The sequence below is a fragment of the Sander lucioperca genome, chromosome 18 (assembly GCF_008315115.2).
Source record: "Sander lucioperca isolate FBNREF2018 chromosome 18, SLUC_FBN_1.2, whole genome shotgun sequence".
Classification (NCBI taxonomy): Eukaryota; Metazoa; Chordata; class Actinopteri; order Perciformes; family Percidae; genus Sander; species Sander lucioperca.
Genome location: NC_050190.1, coordinates 25,734,160 through 25,754,261, shown reverse-complemented (window position 1 = coordinate 25,754,261; position 20,102 = coordinate 25,734,160). Strand labels below are relative to the sequence as shown.

The window sequence follows — 20,102 nt, the reverse complement described above, 5'->3', positions numbered from 1 at the left end:
CCAACTGGTAGCCAGTGTAGTGATTTTAAAATTGCTGTAATATGAGTCGTCTCTGCTCTGAGGTAACAAGAAAGGGCAATAAAAGGGAGAGGGGAGCAACAGCCAACAAACTGTTCAAACTGACCATCGTGATTGCCAAAAATAATATGCAGAAATGTGCAAAACAGACACGCAGAGGAGAAAGAAAACACATACAACACACAAGACACACACACACACGTTGGCTACTCACCAGGTCATGAGGGTAGAAGCGAACTGAGGTAGAACTGGAGAGGTGGGAGTCAGTGTCCCTGCAGGGCATTAGATAAAATGAGCACACTGATGAGAGAAAAGCATCTGCTGCACTTACTGTATTAAATCGTGATTTATTTTCTGGTGACCTCAAACTAAATAGCCAATAGGCTATTTGCTATTTTTTCAAAGCCATGTCACACACCAGTGCAGCCAGAGGAGAAGTGACTGCACCAAGAATTGCAAAATATGCAACACCAAACTCCAGAAATTCATTACTGGACAAAATGTGATGAAAGAAGAAAAAAAGAATTGGTGCGCATTCAGATAAACTCAAGTAAAGTATAGTCAGTTGATGAATCAGTATACATATACTTATATTGTTTAATATTCCATCTAGAGAATGTGTGACGTGCACCAACAACACCAAAACAAATTCCTTGTATGTGTTAAAAAACGTACTTGGCAATAAAACCCTTTCTGATTCTGAATTGTTTTGCAATTTGTAAAAGGTCAAATTTAAAAATCGGAATGGGCGTACTTCCTAAAGAAATATTTTCAATAAAAAAAAAAAAAAAAAATGCAATTTCCCCATACATATTGTGTCTCTTTGTGGCATCTCTTTGTTGTCGGTTTGTGTCCCTTTGTGGTAGTTTTGTGTCTCTTTTTCACATTGTTTTGGATTAGGCTACTAATCATTTGCACAAATTAACAGTTGTACTCCTTGCCTTAAAAGTAAGCAGAAGATAATGTTACTCAGGAAATTTACCATGAAGATCAATTTTCTACATCGCTAGAATATGATGCGTAAATATATCGTTTCTCCCCCTTTCTCTCATGGGCTAAAATATACATTTCCTAAGTCATATTAACTTCCACTGCTGCTCGCTTTTAATGTAAGAAAGATTTTCAATTTAAAAAAAAAAAAATGCAATTTCCCCATACATATTGTGTCTCTTTGTGGCATCTCTTTGTTGTCGGTTTGTGTCCCTTTGTGGTAGTTTTGTGTCTCTTTTCACATCGTTTTGGACCGTTATTATTACCACATCTGTGTCTAAAACGTTGGAAAAGCTAGAGCAGATAATAAATAAATAACACTCAAAAAGCTCAAAGACAAAACTTGCTAAAGAAGTCCAACTACAATCATCATTTAGTCACGTTCATTTGGCTTAGGTGGTGCCCGTAACGGCTCGGGTGCCTTAAAAAGACAGGGAGAACCCTGCTCTACTATATTCATTACCTGGGGGCTGTTTCACAAAAGCAGAATATATAAATCCAGGATAACTGGTAAAGCGAGGCTTGACCTAGTCTAATCTGTTCATCCTGGCTTGGTGTGTTTCACGAAGGCCAAGCCAGGCTGAGAAGGAGCGACTAGGTCGAGCCAGGCTGAAGTAATTCAGGTTAGATGCGCGTTCACGGCTTTCCTAAACAGACCGCGAGGTCGATCACAGATTTATTGATGCTAAAATGGAGAATACGCATTGGTCATACTTTACACAGAGTGAGCAGCAGCAGCTTATTGTGGAAGTATGATAATGTGAAACACATTATTTGTAAAAAAAGAAACACGACCGCTCTGATGAAACAGCGAGAGAAAGCGTGGCAGACGATCACGGACCGACTGAATGCGTAAGCAGCCTAAACATGTACATTAACTGACCACTGCTCTGAATTGAAACCGTCATAATCATACCATCCAAGGATTAGGCTACTAATCATTTGCACAAATCAACAGTTGTACTCTTTGCCTTAAAAGTAAGCAGAAGATAATTTTCCTCAGGAAATTTACCATGAAGATCAATTTTCTACAACACTAGAATATGATGCGTAAATATATTGTTTCTCGCTCTCTCTCATGGGCTAAAATATAAATTTCCTAATCATATTAACTTCCACTGCTCGCTTTTAATGCAAAGTGTACAACTGTTCGTGACTCATTGAATGGTTTCAGTTAAGAGCAGTAGTTCGTAAATGTATATTTTTAGACTATCAGTCGGTCCGCTATTATCTGCCATGCTTTTTCTCATGTGTTTTTTTTAATAACAGAGGCCGAGTTTCCTTCTCTACATATTATATGCTTTGTAGGGCTGCCACCTCTTAGTCGATTAGTCGACTAATCGGTTGTTTTGGTCTTAGTCGACTAAGATTTCTTTAGTTGATGAGTCATTTTTTATGCTTATTCATGCTTAATTACTCATTTCCAAGAAACTTATGAGCACATTTCTGGTAAACACAAGATTTAAAGTGGTGCTTTTGCAGGATTAATTGTGGAGAAAGTCAGTTTTACAGATGGTTCATTAACTACATTTATATTGTGCTTTTCTAGTCTTAACCACCTCTCAAAGAGCACAGCTCTGTCGATTACATCAACTAATCGATTAATCGACAAAATCATATAAGTGTTAGTCGACTAAGAATTTCTTTAGTCGAGGACAGCCCTAATGCTTTGCTCCCTCGTATATATGGACATAGAAAAGAAAGACACTGAAGAAATTTTACTCTAAAATCTAGAAACTATAAAGATAAGTGATAAATATAATGCACACTGTAAACATGAATGGAACAGAGTATATTCATCAGTTATTCCCCCCCAGCAAACTATAAGGTCAAAAACCATTGGGGTGTCCTCTCCCTGTTGTTACATGAATGTAAAGTAGTCTCTACACTATATAGTTACTGGTTCAGTGAACTAAGACGATCATTAAGGAGGATTGTACAATTAGGATAGTTTTTTATAATTGTACAATCCTCCCAAATTATAATCCCAGTTTACTGGACAACACAAATTGTGTGCTAAGAATGCCAATTTATTGAATCCTTTATTGTTAAAGAATACAAAAAAGAAATTAATCAACTAAAATAATTTAAGGTGCATTGGTCCACTATAGAAACACACATGTACAGCACTTTATATATTGCCCTTAGTATCAGACTTCATTTAAAAACACATTTGGCAACTGTATGCCGTAATATATTCACCAAACTTCTAACAACAATATGAATAGCAGTTTTCATACAGCAATGTAACTAACAGTGTCAGATGAATAATTATAAAAAAGAATGGTCACAACTTTAAATAATAACAGGACTTAACTGAACAGCAATATGCACCTGCATGATAACAATATGGTAAAACCACTGCAGAGTGAACAGAAAAGGCTCCAGGATTAATACATCCTGGCTGTTAGCCTGGTAGGGACCAGGATCATAACTGGGAAATCCCGGCTTAATCCCTTATCCTGGTTTTGTGAAATAGCCCTCAGGTATGCTTCTGCAACAACTACGTATAACTGACCAGGACACCAAATGACATGTATCAGTAAATTAAATTACCTGCTCCCAGTCAAGAACAATATGGACGTTAGATTAAGTTAATTTTACAGAGACAGATACATTGTGAGAAAAAAAAAACTGAAATCCCACTTAACAAATGTGATTAAATATCAGTTTGACACTAACCATATGTTATTGGAGGCTCGTCTGGTTGCAGGTTCAAAATTGACCAGGGACACGTCACAGCCGCCAGCCTCATACAAGGAGGGCGTGATCTTTCCTGGAGAACAACGACAACGACAACAAGATAGAGAAGCAAAGTCAGTCCATGGAAATCACAAGCAAAGTGAGTGACTTTGTCTGTGGGAATAATTTCATTAAACTACATGCAGGCAATTAGATAACTTTGGTAATATTATTGTGTTCATCTCAGCTAATGGGATCATTGAGTGAATGGGTCTCCTCCCGAAGAGGCTATGAGCAAGAGTCTGTGATTTCCTTCAACAGCAGTTAGCTTGTTCCCATTGTACATCTGTTGCTTCAGTGGAGCTTTATTGCAATTTATAAAATCAGGATATAAAAACGTAGTAGCCATGAAGCTCAACAACTATAATACGTCACAAAACCTAGACAGAAAGACTTATTTCAAGTATGTCCACAATCCTACACACACACACAGTCCCAAACAGACATCATTTAACAACCTTCTGTTTGAATACAACTTTCAATTTTACAATTTTTTTTTAATTTCCAAACTATTGTGTGTATGGGTATTGCAAGAAACATCTTAAATAGATTGCTGAAATACTGAATTATTCCTAACAGTCCAGGAGGAATATAAAAAGAAATTTAAAATTTAAAAAAAAAAAAAAAAAGTTGCCATGGTAACGCTGCACCTGATCAGGTTAACGAAACCTCGGTTGCAGATTGTTGTTCGTGTTTTTATTAGTTTGGTTATTAAAAATGCTTGGGGGAAATGAGAAAACGAAGGCTCAGCTGGAAGGAGGTGGGGAGTTGTTGATACATAAATAAGCCAAGAGAAAGACAGAAAGTATGACCCAAAGGGATTGTCCAGTGAATCCAAAAATATGTGACAATAAAAATAAAAGATGCATCCATAGTCTCAAAACACTCATGTCCTCCAGTTTGCCAATGACAAAAATGAAGGCATATTCCCTTTTCATAACTAAAAATGAATGTGCAACTAAAACAAAATTACCTTTCAGGAATTCCTTTGATCTTTGAAATGTACTTCAGGATTAAAGTATATTTATTCAAGGATGTCTGATAAGAACATGACCCGAGTTCAATTTGTGCAATGCATTTTTTTCCTCAAGAAGTCCTCAGAGAACTACAGCTTTTCTTAAGACGCTTGTTGCGACTGTGCACAGGTGTTCAGTAAACCCATGTCTGACATCAGGGTCACATATCAACTCAGATACTGTCAAAGTCGTGAAATCCTATGCAGTTAAGCGAGAATTATTAATACTCGGGGAGATAAGAAGCACATATACTCAGACCACCAGGTTTCTCATAATAGCCATCTGCTCTGGGTCAAATTATAAGTAGGAGCAGTAATCCATTTACCACCGGTTCAGAGGAAGCACGTTAAAACAGCTCTTACAAATCCTCTAATTCTTTTTCTGTGTGGAATCACTGAAGTGATAAGGATATCAGTGGGAAAATGTTTATGTATAGGCATCAACAACAATCTGTAACCCCGTGTTGTCAGCAGTGGGGGTAGGAATGATGTGACCAAAGAGTAACATCCAAGTGAGGTCAAGTATTGGATACAGACAATATCACAGACAGTGATAAATGGAGCATGGATAATTGCACTCAGCTTTGACCGACTGCATCAGTCCACCGACCGTGGATAATAGTGCTCAGCTATGACCGGCTCTCTTCAAGCAATTCCAAACAATCAAAGCCATTGTAGCAACTTTCTAACCAAAGCATAGAAACCGGAACAATACCAGCAAAAAAAAAATAAAAAATCTGTCATGTGGATCCACCTCCCCACAAACTACCAATCCAACACTCTTCCATGAGAAATGTATTCATCTTAATATCTCGGCTGTCTTCGTGGGCTCCCTACCGAAGTCATCCTGCAAGCTGGTAGTGCCAACCGTTGAGGCCTTGTCCTGAGAACCCTCCAGGTGTGTGCTTCCGTTCCTGGCCAGCAGGGAGGCGCTTGCGCTCAGCACGGTCACCTGGGATGGGGTTCTGGATGGCTGACTTTTCACCTGGGAAGTAGAAGGCTGGGAGGCCTGGCTGAGAGCCTCCTGAAGACTGTTGGGGGAGAAGGGAGAAGGGGGAGGAAATGAGAAGTGATGAAGGCCAGCAGGGTTCTGTTGATATACAACATCATCACAGGGGGAGGGGTGACAGGTCATTTCATAATGAAGGGGGTTTCAGGTGATGTGATGCAGATGCTAGTTGGGCCCCCAACTCCAAGGCAGAAATGGCCCAGAGACATCGTGGCTAATTTCTGACAACAAATGTATAATCTTTTGCACTTTAACACCTGCCCTGATGCAAATTTGTGATATTGGGCTATGTACTTAAAACTGACTTGACTTGATTTGTATGATGTCATTTGTATCCAATCATCACCACATTGCTTTTAACAGTTAGTGTTCACATTAACTACACATTTTAGTGATCTGCAGAAGAGGCTAGAGGCTACAGACGAGGGACTAAAATTGACCAACAAGACATCGCAACCATTTTTTTTCAATGTTGCACATTATCTGTACATGCACACTGCAGGTAGACCTCCATTATGGCATCAGCCTTTTCTAAAACGTCTAAAAGTTATAAAGCTGGGGATGGAGATCATTCACAGTGACTCTGATAAACTATACCACTGGTGGATGATTTAACTGTAGGATTACTTACATTTATATTTTAAAAATGATCATACAGGGACAAAACTATTTGACAAAGACTAAGATGTGAGACCACTATGCAAGTCAAAAAAGAATTTGGAATGAAGGGACGGGAGGGTGGAGGGATCAGTGGAAGAGAGAACGATTTTGCATTTTGCAAGTTCATTGAACCCTGTCAGGCTGCACACTTGTTTTCCTTGCTTAACATTTTTCTAGCCTCAGCATTTAAGAAATGTGACCTTGCTAGATAGATGCAGGAAAACAAAGAGTCTTGGCTAAGAGGTGAATAGCTGTTGGCAGTTGTACAACAAAACTGGAGGACTTATACAGACCCCAGGAACTGATGTGTATCCACAGCATAGGACCAGTGGAACTTAAACATTCAGCTTTTTTTAGTGTTCTGTGTTTGTCATGCTAACACTGCTTAAAATGCCACTTTACGTACAGTAAAAGACAGTTGTTTTGTTAGATATATCTCTGAGGCGTTTTATGCTTGGCGAATTTGACAGGAAGGGACACACAAGCTGTTGCCGTGAGAGAACATGTGACCTTCCAGTTATGACATGGTCTCTCTGAGCAGGCTGCACGACAGTTTATTTGAAGAATTCCGCAGGACAGTATTCAATCGTGTCAGGTCACTGTCATTTTGGACAGCAAGGATTAAAAACACAACTCAGTCCAAAGAGGACTCCAGTCTTCAAGATCCCACATAACGTTACAAAAGGGACTGATAAGAGAGACACGGCCACTTTAACACTACACTAAAATGCTGCAGTGTAGCAGAGGTGCCCACAATTTAAAAAAAAAAAAAATCAAATATTGCAACAGGAATGTGATTAGGAGCGCAAAAGAGTTATAACGGGAATAATGGCCATACACCTTTATAAGTTAGTGAAAATGTATGTTATGGTGGGAAAAAAAACCCAGAAATCTATGAATATTTTTCTCCTGTGAATTTTTGTCCTAAACTTGTGCAAAACTGGTTTAGAAGGTGTTAAAAGCTGGACTGTTAACATCTATTAATGAGCAGCTAAGAGACTTAAAAACAACAAAAACCCAGTCTATTCCTGTGGGGAACGACCTAAACCTTTGATTTTTTTTAAATGATCAATATCATCTTCATCTCTCACCTTAGAAAGGCTGCTCAAAAGGGCAAAGCAGTGTGATACAGCAGAATGTCTACGTGTATTATTGAACGCATCATGCGCAGTTCTGACAGCCGACGGTGTGTCAGCCAAGTAGATTAGTCAGACCTTGTGGCATGGTGCCTTTGAGTTTGTAAGGACTCCATTCTTTGATCCATGCTCTAAATGTGGAATTTAAAAGATTAGATCGTATGACATAACAGGATGAAAAGAGTAAAGTCTTGAGAGAAGGAGGACGAAAGACATCACATGCAGAGCGGAGACACCCGTCCAATGATAGAGGACGTCTTGCTTGATGTCATGCACTGCAGCAGACGCAAAGAGGTGTTGATGTGGGACAGGTAAGAGAGCGCCACCTGGTAACATGCTCACACCAGGCAACACAACGACAGAAACGAGTCCCTGTTCCATGCACGGCGTACCTGAGAGGAGATCCAATGAGAGAGGTGGGTGGGGTGGGGTTACTCCCTGCGTTGTGTCGCCGCCGCACAGCCTGCCGACGAAACGTGCTACGTTCACGCCGAAATATGACCGTCTCCTCGCTCCCTGGGGCTGTCATGGTGAGAGACATCATTGGCCAGTCACATTGGATGCGTTTCCTTTTTTTTTTTTTTTTTTTTTTGAGAGAGAGCTTTATGTGGAGACTAGTGTGAGGTGATATGTCCATGTGTTATGCTGGATTTCAGATACATTTCAAAAACAAAGCAACAACAGTTACAAAATCGGCAGCTTGAACTGTAGACTACTGATGAAGAGTTTAACTCTAAAATGAGAGCAACCATTGAAAAATAAGACATCTGCTACAACATGACCGACAGAACAACACTGGAACCGGCTACTGGTGGCCGCGTGGTTGAGGAATGAGTGGTGACATTCCTGATTCCATTCTAGCTGGGGACCTCTGTTGCATATTACTCCTTTCCCTCACTTCCTGTACGTGTCTCTACTTTGACTATCAAATAAACTCAGAACAATACTAAAAACATATGTCTGAAGTGACACATTTCCCACAATAGACATGTAGCATGCAAAGCAAGCCTTACAGCTTTTGCTGGACAGCATCCACAAGTGGTGAATACAGGATAATGAAACACTTAATTTCACCAAGCTCCTCTTACATCAGTGACTTTATAAGCAAGACAATAACTTTTGAAAGATGAAATAACACCGTCTTCCTCTTACAGATGAAAAGTTGAATTCAGAAGTAATAAAGCGCAGCCTTGCTCACTTCATTACTCACGGGGGCTTTGCTGCTACAGCTTCACTCGATCTGGTGTGACCAGTAGCTCATGGCGGCTAATGTTAGCAAACTTGAAATAGCTATTGGTGTATCATTTTAGGACTCTTCTCTACTTCTGCTTCTGTTATGCTACATTTGAGCATTTGCCATTATACTGTCACTGTGACTTGTGGCCACAGTGGCTAGTGTTGAGCAAAAGTTACATAGTCTTGCTTTAATGACATTACCTTAGGGCAACCTGTATTTATTTATTTATTTATTTCAGGTTTATTTAACAGGGACAATGCACACTAATAATACATATGAAAATGTAAAATGTGCCAGAATTAGCCAAAAGGCTATTTTACATCTGCTGTCCCTGGACAGATAGTACAATGTCACACCTAAAAAGACAAAAGGAGTATAATTGTAGGAGAGCTAGTGGAATGGAAACAAAGCTAGAATAACTAATAACTAACTAATTTGTATTCTTTTAATAAAACCATTTAAAGGTTCATCTGTGACATGCTAAAACACAGTGTAGCACAAAACCTATTGAACGCAGCAAAATGACTGGGATGAATGGACTTAAACATTTCATTTTTCATTTACATGAGAAAGAATGCACTATTTATTCACTGAAAATATACTTAGGCTGGCTGCAATAAATGAACTCTTCAGCATAACAATACCAAGTTGCATGAGGAGTGGCATACAAATATTTCCAGTCCAGGATATGCCCACCAATAACCACAACTGACGAATTCAAGTCCAGTCAAAGAAAGTTAAGAAATAACAACAAAACAATGCTATGCTAGTTTCTACTACCAATGAATGCCCCTATATGGAACTGACTGTGACCTTGATGGCTTAATACAAATCCAGGTGGCAGGAATCAAACACTTTCAGGCCAACAGTTGACATGCCCAGGCATATCCTGCCTCTGGCATTGTATATCCCAGGAAGTGCACACTCTAGAAAGCTACGTAACAATCTACGGCAACATCATGAAAAATGTCCACAACACACAGAAGCCCAAGAACAAGAACCAAGAAACGAAGAAAGTGGGGAGGGAGTGCCTATGGGACACGGTGTGTATGACACTAATAAGAGAGCTGCTGTTTGTCTAACCTCAGCACAAAGCACGCACGCACACGCACACACACACACACACACACACACACACACACACACACACACACACACACACAGCACTGTCATGCTAATAGTGATTTACACAAGAACCACTATGTTTGGGTCAGAATTGTCACTCCATGGAAACTCACCATGGTTACACTGAATGAGCAAGGCAGACAAAATCTCGCATGCAGCCACACACACAAACAAAGCAAATGAAGCAAGCCTAATGTCTGGAGGACTACACCCAAAACACACAAACTCAATTTTGTCAGTTCTATCCTTATGCTCCTGCTAAAAGGCCAGGAAGCAGCTATGCAGCAAAGTGAGCATGATATATGGTTTCCAGTTAAAGTGTGTTCACTAAACAAGCATCATTCAGTTACCACCTAAACAATCAAAATCTGCAAAGCAAGCTAAAATAACAAACACAGATTGAATAACATTGCCTATATTCTGTCTGGGACCATTTCAGTATAATACAGTTCTGCTGATAATTCACAAAATAGAGTGCATGTGGAGTATTCAGCCCCGGTAAATGTGAATAGGGGTAAAAACACAACCTTTCTTGTGATGCATTTCAGAGACAACATACAACTTGTCATCAAACACTAGTAGTAAACCAGACAGAATGCAGTGTGTACAGTATGTCAGAGCACTGTGTGTGGTACATACCCCGCAGGGAAGCAGCAGTGGCATCCTGAGGCTCAGTGAAAGCTGCCTGATTGGGCAGACTGTTTCTGGAGCGGGTCACTGACTCCAGCTGGGAGGCCCGACCTAGCAGGGACGCCGCATCCAGGACTTCCCCTTCTTTGGCTTCCAGGTCTGACTTGGAGGTGGTAAGGGGCCGGGGCCGGGGCCCAGCTGGAGCTCCTAGACGGCTGGGATCATTAAGGCAGGCAGCCGTACCACTGTCCAAACTCAACACCCTGGCGTGTGTTTTGGCACTGCCTGTGCTGGGGGTACGGCGGGAGGTGCGCCGCTTCCCTTCGGTGCGCACTACTGCCTCTGATCCTGCAGCAGCTTTTACTGTGGAGGAGGAGGAGGAGGAGGCTGCATTGGCTGCAGTGTGCTTGGCTTTCAGGGCCCTGTAGCAGCCCTCTGGTGAGTGGCAGGAGCGGGAAGTGGTGCTAGATGAGCTGTCTGTGCTTAGGTGGTGGGTGGAGTGGAGACTGGAGGCACAACTGAGTTCACTCTGATCGCTGGAGTCCTCCTCTCCACCACCAGTAAACACAGCGCTACAAGGCTTGGCCATACCGCGCAAAGACATGTACTCCCGGTGGCGGCTGGCGTCAAAGCTGCTTGCCCTTTTTTTGCCAGTCCGCCGGCGCCCACTGCGCTGCGTTGACAGGGAGGAAGTCCTCTGAACAATGTTGGCTGACTTTGGTTGACTGTCGTCTTTCACCTGCTCCTGCTCGCTGGCAGCTACACCTGTTGAGCCATCAGCACTGGTCCTGATGCCAGGCTCTTCCTGGCACCCGCCAGGTTCTACCAGCTCTTGGGTGGCAGAGGACGGTGTGTCAGCAGGTTGCTTAGCAGTCAGCTCATTGGCATGAGGGTTTTTATTGGCCTCCCTGGAGGGCAGGTTGCTGAGACCTCGGGAGCTAATACTGCCGAGGCTAGAAGTCCTGCCGTCTGCGGGCGCAGACACGGCATCTCCTCTGTCCCGTACACGCTCATCCCCTGAAAGGGAGAGCAGACTCTCCACATGTGTGGAGCTGGTCTGTTCACTGTGAAAGCTGCTGACAGTGCTGTTGGTGTCCCTGTCTGTGCCACTGCAGTAGCTCTCAGTGGAGCCACTGCTGCGAGTACTCAAGCTCCTCAGGCTATCAGCACTGCGCTCCCCTCCCTGGGACTTTCCTCCTCCGCTGGAGCCTTTCCCACCACCGCCTACCTCCACTTGGTACAGTCCCGAGCTACCCTCCCCTGCCTCCCTGGAGGCAGAGCGAGCTACTCGGCGTGGTTCTTTGTGCCTATAACACTCTACTCCCGAGGTGGATGGCACAGCTTGGTCCTGCTGGTACAGCCGCTTGGCCCCCTCTCTGACACACATTCCTGGCCTGTGTGGTCTGGCAGTCTCCAGCTCACACACAGGGTCAAGGCCACCTCTCCTGGGTGGAGGGTACAGAGCAAAGTCTGGCAGACACGGGTCAGGGAAAGCAGAACCCGCCGAGCTAGAGGTCCGAGGCAGGCCCCGGGAACGGAGCTCCTTCCTATAGGTCTGAGATTGCATGGATGCGTGAGTGGTCACCTCTGTGTCACAGGAGTGTGACAGGCTGAAGTGATAAGCAGCAGAAGTACAGAGATCAGCAGGCTCCCTGGACAGTTCGGAAGGACACAAGGATGTTGACGGCTGCAAGGACGCGAAGGAGTCATTGGGAACAAGGCAGTACATCTTTGCGTCTGATAGCAGATCTTAAATGGACACAAAGAGAAGAAACTTTTTTGAAACAAAGGTAGCTTTGAGATGTCACAGCCAGTGAAATGAGAAAAACATTTTGTTGAATGAATCAATGCCATGTATGTTTACCATGATCATGGCTGCAGCTCTCGACAAGAGTCAGACTGATGTCATCTGAAGTCTTTCCCACATCTCCTGCGAAGAAAGGGAGAAAGCAATTAGGAGAGGACATGTTTAATCAATTATTGATACATTCACAACCACTAAACCTGGACGCCCACACATAACTTGCGTCTACAGAGGACGAAGAAATAGATCCCCCTGCCTTCTTCTCAGAATCCCTACTTCTGAAAGGCACAAATATTGTGAGCTCTTCTGAATAGATTCCTCGAATGCCCTGATGGCTGTGCAAGATAACTGTTTAACAAAAGATGTAACTGTTCTTTGCCATCACTGTTGCTCAACTCCTGCAAGTCTTTACGTGGTGGTACTTCCTGGGAGTTTGTGATCCTTGAAGGGAAGAAGATTAAAAAAAGCTGAAACCCCAGCAGAGCCCTTGTCCCACTTCAGACCATTTCCTGTCACAAAGTGCCAGCTAATTAGAAGGGCATCGAACAGACTCGCTGAATTATTCAGACAACGCAGCCGCCTCACTCTGACGCTCAGTACAATGGACCAGAAGCAAAGCTACAAGTTCATTTATTGTCTTCTTCTCAGTTTTCCAATAAAGAGTACTTGGAGAATGACTCCCATGCTGGGTCTTACAGTGGATTTCTTTTTTTCAAACTCAGCAGTGCCTGTCTAATGCTGCCTCATCTTGGTGTGACTGTTGAGGTCACGGTAATGCTGAATCAGACTACATCTCCTGGGCACTGGGATGATCATGGTCAGGGATGTGGTGATCCCGCAAAAAAAAAAAAAAGAAAATGCATCACAGGGTTACAAAGACGATTTTAAAACCAAAACTGACCAGTAATTAACCAGCTTGTTATAAAGTCAGTTCTTACATGGACACAAAGGAAAATGATAGGCATAGTTACCTTTGGATACTGTTGCTCTTCCATGGCTGGATGCAATCTGAAATTTGAATAAAAAGGTAAGTCAAGTGGCTGGGTTAGCTCAGTCGGTAGAGCAGGCGCACATATATATAGAAGTTTATTACTCGACGCAGCGGTCGCGGGTTCGACTCCGACCTGCGGCCCTTTGCTGCATGTCGTTCCCCCCTCTCTCTCCCCTTTCATGTCTTCACCTGTCCTGTGGAATTAAAGGACTAAAATGCCCAAAAAAAAAATGAAGATAAGTCAAGCCATTTGTCTTTTTGAAAAAGATCATTGGGATATCAAAAGCAAATTTTCTGGAGTAAAATGTTCATGCAGGCAAGCTGACAAGGCGTGTGATCATTACAGAACGCAACATCAGAAAGAAGACGCTGTTTGTGTTATTACAAAACAGCCGGCGCCTCCTCGCTGTCATCACAGAGAAAAGTTTTGGCTTCCCTTCCAACTCGGTACGCAGCAGCTGAGCAGAACATGCCGGCTGATTAGCAACTCAAGGACGCGCGGTACAAAGACGCAGAGCCAGGCCCCCGTGGGGATTCAGAGGTTAAATATACCTCGCAGAATAAAACAGCTAAATCACTTTGAATATTTAAGGAGATATCAGCTGACAGCAAGCTACGTGAGGACCATACCTAATGAAAAGATCCCTCTACACACACAAACACAAACACACACACAGCTCCAGGTTTGTCCTAGCTCTTGGTGTGCACTAGGGGTGTAAAATTACACGTTTTCAAAATCTATTAATCTGTGACTTGCGTTTACCGTGTATTGATTAATTATTTAGTCTATAAAGTGTTAGAATATGGTGAAACATGCCTCTCACCATTTCCTAAATCTCAACCAGACCCAAATCCAAATATTTTTAATGTTCATGTCTATTAAAATTATATAATATAGCAATTCCTTACATTTTAGAAGCACATTTGTTCGCAGTAAATTACATTTGAAAAAAACTGCATTACTTTACATTCAAAGCCAAGAAATAAATGTCGTCAGGCATTTAACACTCTCTCTTAATGCGGATTTCTTTTGGGATGGTACATGGAATATGAAATACCAGAAGGCTATGGGCCCTATTTTAACGATCTAAGCGCACGGCGTAAAGCGCCTGGCACAGGTGCGTTTAGGGCGTGTCCAAATCCACTTTTGCTAGTTTGACGGCGGAAAAAAGGGTCCGTGCGCCGGGCGCATGTTTCAAAAGGGTTGTACTTGGTGTCTTCATTAATTCATAGGTGTGTTTTGGGCGTAACACACAATAAACCAATCAGAGTGTCCTCTCCCATTCCCTTTAAAAGCCAGGCGTGTTTGGACCTTGGCACATTGCTATTATGATGGAGGATTTGTACTGTAATATTTTTATTTGTAATCTTTTGCATGTTTGTGTGCTGCTGCGCTTCCCTGTGTTTGTGTAACAAGCATAGTGTGTGCATGTTGTGCATGAGCCTAGGCCCATTTTACTAATTTGCTGTTAAAATAACAATGAAATGCTGCGCTATTGACTTTAGACCAGGTTTTTGTTGGTCATGGCGCGATCACTTCATGCTGCCTCAAGATAGCAATACGCCAAGAATGCACCTGAACACACCTCCCTGTAAGACCAGCATGCCCATGGGCGCAGGTGCATTTGCTATTTAAACAACGTGGGCGCTGGACGGTCTTAAAATAGCAAACTTGCCTCAGGCTTTGCGCCGTGCTGCGCCGGGTGCAAGATAGGGCCCTACTAGTTTTGCATGTTTGCTGAATTAGATTATTATATGATACATATATTTGCCTTCTCTTCCTTAGAAAGAAGGTGGAGAGGGGTGGGTCTTGTAATCAGGGTCATGTTATATTCAGCCCGGTACGGTACGGTATGCAGTATGCAGCAGACCAGTGCGCCGTTTACCTGCTGGTTAGACTCCAACCCAATATAGGAGTTCCTGGAGCTGCAGTCCACTGGTGGAGTCTCTTGCCTGATGAAGTCTGCCATCTCAATACCCCCTCCAGGGTCCCTGTACAGACACACAAACAAACAAACGCACGCATACGCTTGAATTACCAGCACAGGCACAGTGCACTCCCTCCCTTACAACTGAATAGATGGTACAGAGTAAAAAGTGCCATTTATCTTGTTCAGATGATGTACAGTTGGCTCTGTTAAAAAGCCATTTGCTGTATGTCCTTCCCTTCAATCAGTACATCTGATTGAATTTAGAGCAAAACAAATCATGTTGCTTTATTTTAGAGGCCTGCATTTTACATGTCCTTTATATGGGTTTTGAAAATCACTTAAAAATGAGCAAAAACAGATGAAAGCATCCATGTGGATTTTCTCCAGGCCTATATTTAGCCCGGACGTACTTGTTTAACCAGTTGGTATGTTGAAACAAATAACTTGGCAGCGATTGGGTATAAATCATTTCCATATGCCAAAAACGTTTCATAACGGGTCAAACCACAACACAAACACTCCAAATAATGAATTACAACGCATAGCGCGGATGACTGGAAAAAAGGACTAGTAAAGGGGAAAAGGAGTGGGTGGTGGTGCAAAAAACACCTTATTCAACGTCAGCTCGACTCGTCTGCTCTACTGTAAACTCAAACAACCTGGAATTTAACTCCAGATGTGCGGGCAAAGCTGCGACTGCAACTGCCCCTGTGGTCGAGCTCTCCCATTCTCCGTGTTGCCTTTCGCCTCTCTCAGCGTCCCGCTAAGCACTCCCTTTGGAATGTGAACATGAGTCACTTCTTTTGAGTCATGGGCAGTAAAACGCTGGAACTTCACTGGCTTTTGTTCCTTCTAAAAGAGGGCTAAAACTCTTCATTAAAGAAAAGAAAGAGCCCTGGCATTCAGTGTTACTTACTGTAACTGTAACTTGTTATTTTGTACTTTTTAATGTTACAGTACTTGTTATTTAAAAGGTGCCCTGTCACACGTATTTCATTACTTTGTGGAAAATGTCTGAAGTTCTACCATGGACTCTGTAAAAAAACTGTGTGGAAAAAATGCCTTGGTTACCTTGTTTCAAGCCATTCTAGCGTGGTATAGAAAGCCTGCAGGAAGACTCAGCTTGATTTGTGCCAGTTCTCATTAATATTCAACGAGCTAAGCTGCTTGACTCTGATTGGCTAACAGCTAGCCAATGAGAGCCTGGCTATCAGCATCCTTTACCCAGCGCGACTGGGCGAGCTCATGAATAGTAATGAGCTCAGGCAACACCACGTCAGACTGGCCAGCTTTTGTAATTGGCCTGATTTCTCATCTTATTTCTTTACTCTGTAGCTAAAACAGAGAGCTCAACACACAGGGTGAAAAGAGGAGCTGCAGCAATGTGCAGTACAACAAAAATATGGTGTTTTTTGAAAATTAAATCACATAAACCTATTCTGATATAACCTCTAAATACAATTATGAACCTGAAAATGAGCATAATATGAGCACTTTAATGGTAACTGATGACATGACTGACGTAAAATTACTTTTTGCCCTAATCAAAGCATTGATGAGCACATATTTCACGGTCAACCTACTTGGCTTTAAAACCAGATGGGTTGCGTATTGAACTCTGTATCTTGGTGCAGATATCCGCTGGTTTCAGAGGTATTCATTTATACAGTAAGGTGCTCCAAGATGTCATTTTAAAGCAAAGCTCAACAAGGCACTTCTTAGCACAAAGCCATGGTGCTGACACATTCATTTAACTAAAAGTAATTTAAAGGTGCACTATGAGTTCCTGCATGATGTCACTTCTGTTGACGTTCCAAGTAAATACCAAACAAACCGGAGCGAGCTCGCCCCTCCCCCCATGTTTCCGTAACTGTCATGACTAACTGACTAATGGCAGTTACACACCGGGCCGATAATCGGCCGTTGGACAGTCTGGCGAGGTCAGTGATTCGAGTCTGTTCGGTGTGTTCCGTGCCGTCTTCGGTTGGAGGAGCTGTCGGCCTTCATTTTGGCCGACCTGACATGCTCAAGCCCCGTTTACACGAAGGGAAGACGCAGATATTTTCCTGCGGTTTGGCCTCTCATTTACACGAAAACCCCGTTTTTATCACAGAAAACGATTATTTCTAAAAACTCCGGCCAAAGTGGAGATTTTGGAAAACATCGTTTGCATGTAAACTGAGACAAACGGAGGTTTAGGCAGCCGAGAGAGAGAAAGAGGAAGTGAGTCGTTGCTGTTGTTGCTATTTTCGGGATTCTGATTGGCTAACGTGGGCTTGAACTTCTTGTTACACTGCCACCTACAGGTGTGGCATGCTCTTGACAGCATTGACAGCATATATACACGGGTACATGTAAACAAACACTTTTCTGAAAACATAGAGGTTCTAAATGTCCGTTTATGAAAATAGCCGGCCACGTGTAAACGTAGTCTCAGTCAGAGACAGCGCAGTCGGGACTCACCTGGAAATGACGAGCGGGATGAGCGTGACTAAGCCTCTCAAAATCTGACGAAAATCTTTTAAACTGACCTTTGTCGATTTTAAATGAAGACAGATTCAGCAACTGCATGGCCTATTTCTCGCTTAAAATGTTTTCAGAAACACGTTTAAGTGAACTATTTTAGTACAATATGAGATTGTATTCTGAATGAGTCGCCATTAATGGCCGGTTGAAAAATCCAAAATCCGGAAGCAGCAACCAGATCCATGTGACGCGTTCGTCCAATCAGCTGCCGGTTTTCATTTTCTTGGGCGACAATACAGATTGGCGCCGCCTGCTGTTATGGAGACGTATTACGTCTCGTCTCTTTGGTGTGTTCCGAGGCACTTTTTGACCAACTCGGGGAGACTGATCAGCCCAACTGCATTTTCAGCCAACGGTCGGCCGTCTGGTTGGTGCGTAACTGCCTTAACTGTCACTAACCCCCCACCCCCTCCCCCAACCATCTTGTCGGTAATTGGCTGGAATGTGGTTTGTTGTATTTTGGTGCCTATCCTGTGCCCCTAGTGTTTTTTTTACGACCCCTGTGTTGTCTCCCGAGACTGGGCTTTTTCACGGTGTGTTCAGGGGGCAGGCAGCAAGCGGATCAAGGAGACATTCCTACGATTTGAGACAAAAATGAAATCGCTCTGAAACCATGCAGGAACTCATAGTGCACCTTTAACAAAGAACTAAATTATTGCCTTCAATGTAAATTTTCCCAGGGTGTGCCTAGTGTGTATCATTTAATAATAATTTGAACTCAGCCTAAAACATCTGTTGCATTTAAACCACCCCCCCCCTCTCTCTCTCTCTCCTAAATAAGGTAGCAGAAATAAAAATCTTACTTTCCCCATCACTGCTGCTGTTACAGCTAGTCTGAATTCCCCCTACAAGGAAGCCTTTAAAGTGATATATTGATTCTCCTTTTAGCAGCCTGTGTCTTTTTACCACCCAAGGACTAGACCTCTGACATCAGCTGTGAAAGACAACTGCCAGCACATTACATCACCGGAAAAGACTCGCCAACCACGCTCCATGGGACTCTCCGCCATCACTGATCAGAAAGCATGATGTCTTCTAGCTAATACAGTAATATACTCCTACACACTAGCCTTATTACTGTGTCTGCCTCATCATCTGAGCAGCTTAGTCCTACATCTCCAGATATCACACCCACCGCTGGGCTATGTAAGACGTGAACTCACCCCGGGCCATTGCTGTCCTCCCGACGGGTGACCCCGCCATCGTTAGCCCCCTCAGTACCACCTCTGCCGCCCTGACTATCCTTGGCCTGGCGCTCCACCACCTCCCCCTCATCCAGGGCATGGTGGAGGCGGTAATTCACTATCTTCAGCAGCAGGAACATGGCCGCAATAACACCACAGTAGATTCCCACTATCGCCATGGTTGGTTGCAGGGCCTGGGATTAGAAACAGAAGCACAAGTTAACTTATCGGGTATGTAGAGGGAACAGGATGAGGCTGACTGCGTATTTGACTTTCTTCATTTATTCTGATTTTGTAATGGCATATTATTATTGTCCAAGATTTATTTTTGTTCTACTTGAAAATAAAAAATAAAGATACTTTCAAATAGAAGGTGAAATGCATTGTTTAAAAAGCTCTCGCTGGTTTTCAACTGACAGGTAGGCAGTTTAATAATGTCCTGCTGAAGGATATTCAGTCATGAGGAGTAACAGTCGACAGATGGAGTGCGACAGGAATCAAACCTGTACACTGCAACCAAGTGAGCTCCTCTAAACACAGCTGAAAGAAGAACGGAATGCATTATTGCACCCACTGTGCCAATTATTTATGACGCACACTGGCAGCATTTTAAAAACTATTTTTTTTTTTTGTCTTTTTGGTGTCTCTTTTAATTGCGAAATCTGCAAAGGAAGGAGACTATGACCAAGTTCCTGTAGGTCTACCACAAGATGCCTGAGCTCCATCTCCTCTGTTGTCCGTGAGATCTCCCGCTGTTGCTGCTGCATCTATTTGCAGTTAGAGATGTTCCGATTCCAGTATCGGTACTGTCTCCGATACTGCCTAAAACGCTGGTATCAGTATCAGGAAGTACTGGAGTTTATGCACCGATCCGATACCACGTAATACAGCCCTAAAGAAAATCTACATTAAAGTAGTTTATTTACGTTCTTTTTCCGTTAGAACTGACTGTCAAACTGCATAATAAAAGAAAGTTCTGTGGCATTCATTGTTTGTGTTTGTTCATGTTTCACAAAGAGTTTAACCTGAGCCAGACCGACAACAAAGATAGAAATCATATCACATCCATACAGGGATGGTAGTATATAGATGTTAAAACATAAT

General features: G+C 42.8%; 1 protein-coding gene across 5 annotated transcripts in view; it reads right to left on the bottom strand.

The window, feature by feature from the left end:
* pcnx1 (pecanex 1) overlaps nt 1-20,102 on the bottom strand; it is a 46,482-nt gene that overhangs the window by 24,605 nt on the left and 1,775 nt on the right. For 3 of the 5 annotated variants that reach the window (XM_031309828.2, XM_031309824.2, XM_031309823.2), the window contains exons 2-10: nt 18,978-19,192; nt 15,244-15,349; nt 13,338-13,374; nt 12,427-12,492; nt 10,572-12,311; nt 7,963-8,092; nt 5,603-5,796; nt 3,691-3,784; nt 233-290 (exon numbers count right to left, since the gene is read on the bottom strand). In XM_031309828.2, coding sequence (XP_031165688.1) covers nt 233-290; nt 3,691-3,784; nt 5,603-5,796; nt 7,963-8,092; nt 10,572-12,311; nt 12,427-12,492; nt 13,338-13,374; nt 15,244-15,349; nt 18,978-19,192 — 2,640 coding nt within the window. The remainder of the gene's footprint in view (nt 1-232; nt 291-3,690; nt 3,785-5,602; nt 5,797-7,962; nt 8,093-10,571; nt 12,312-12,426; nt 12,493-13,337; nt 13,375-15,243; nt 15,350-18,977; nt 19,193-20,102) is intronic. The other 2 variants (XM_031309825.2, XM_031309827.2) reach the window with 1 other exon arrangement.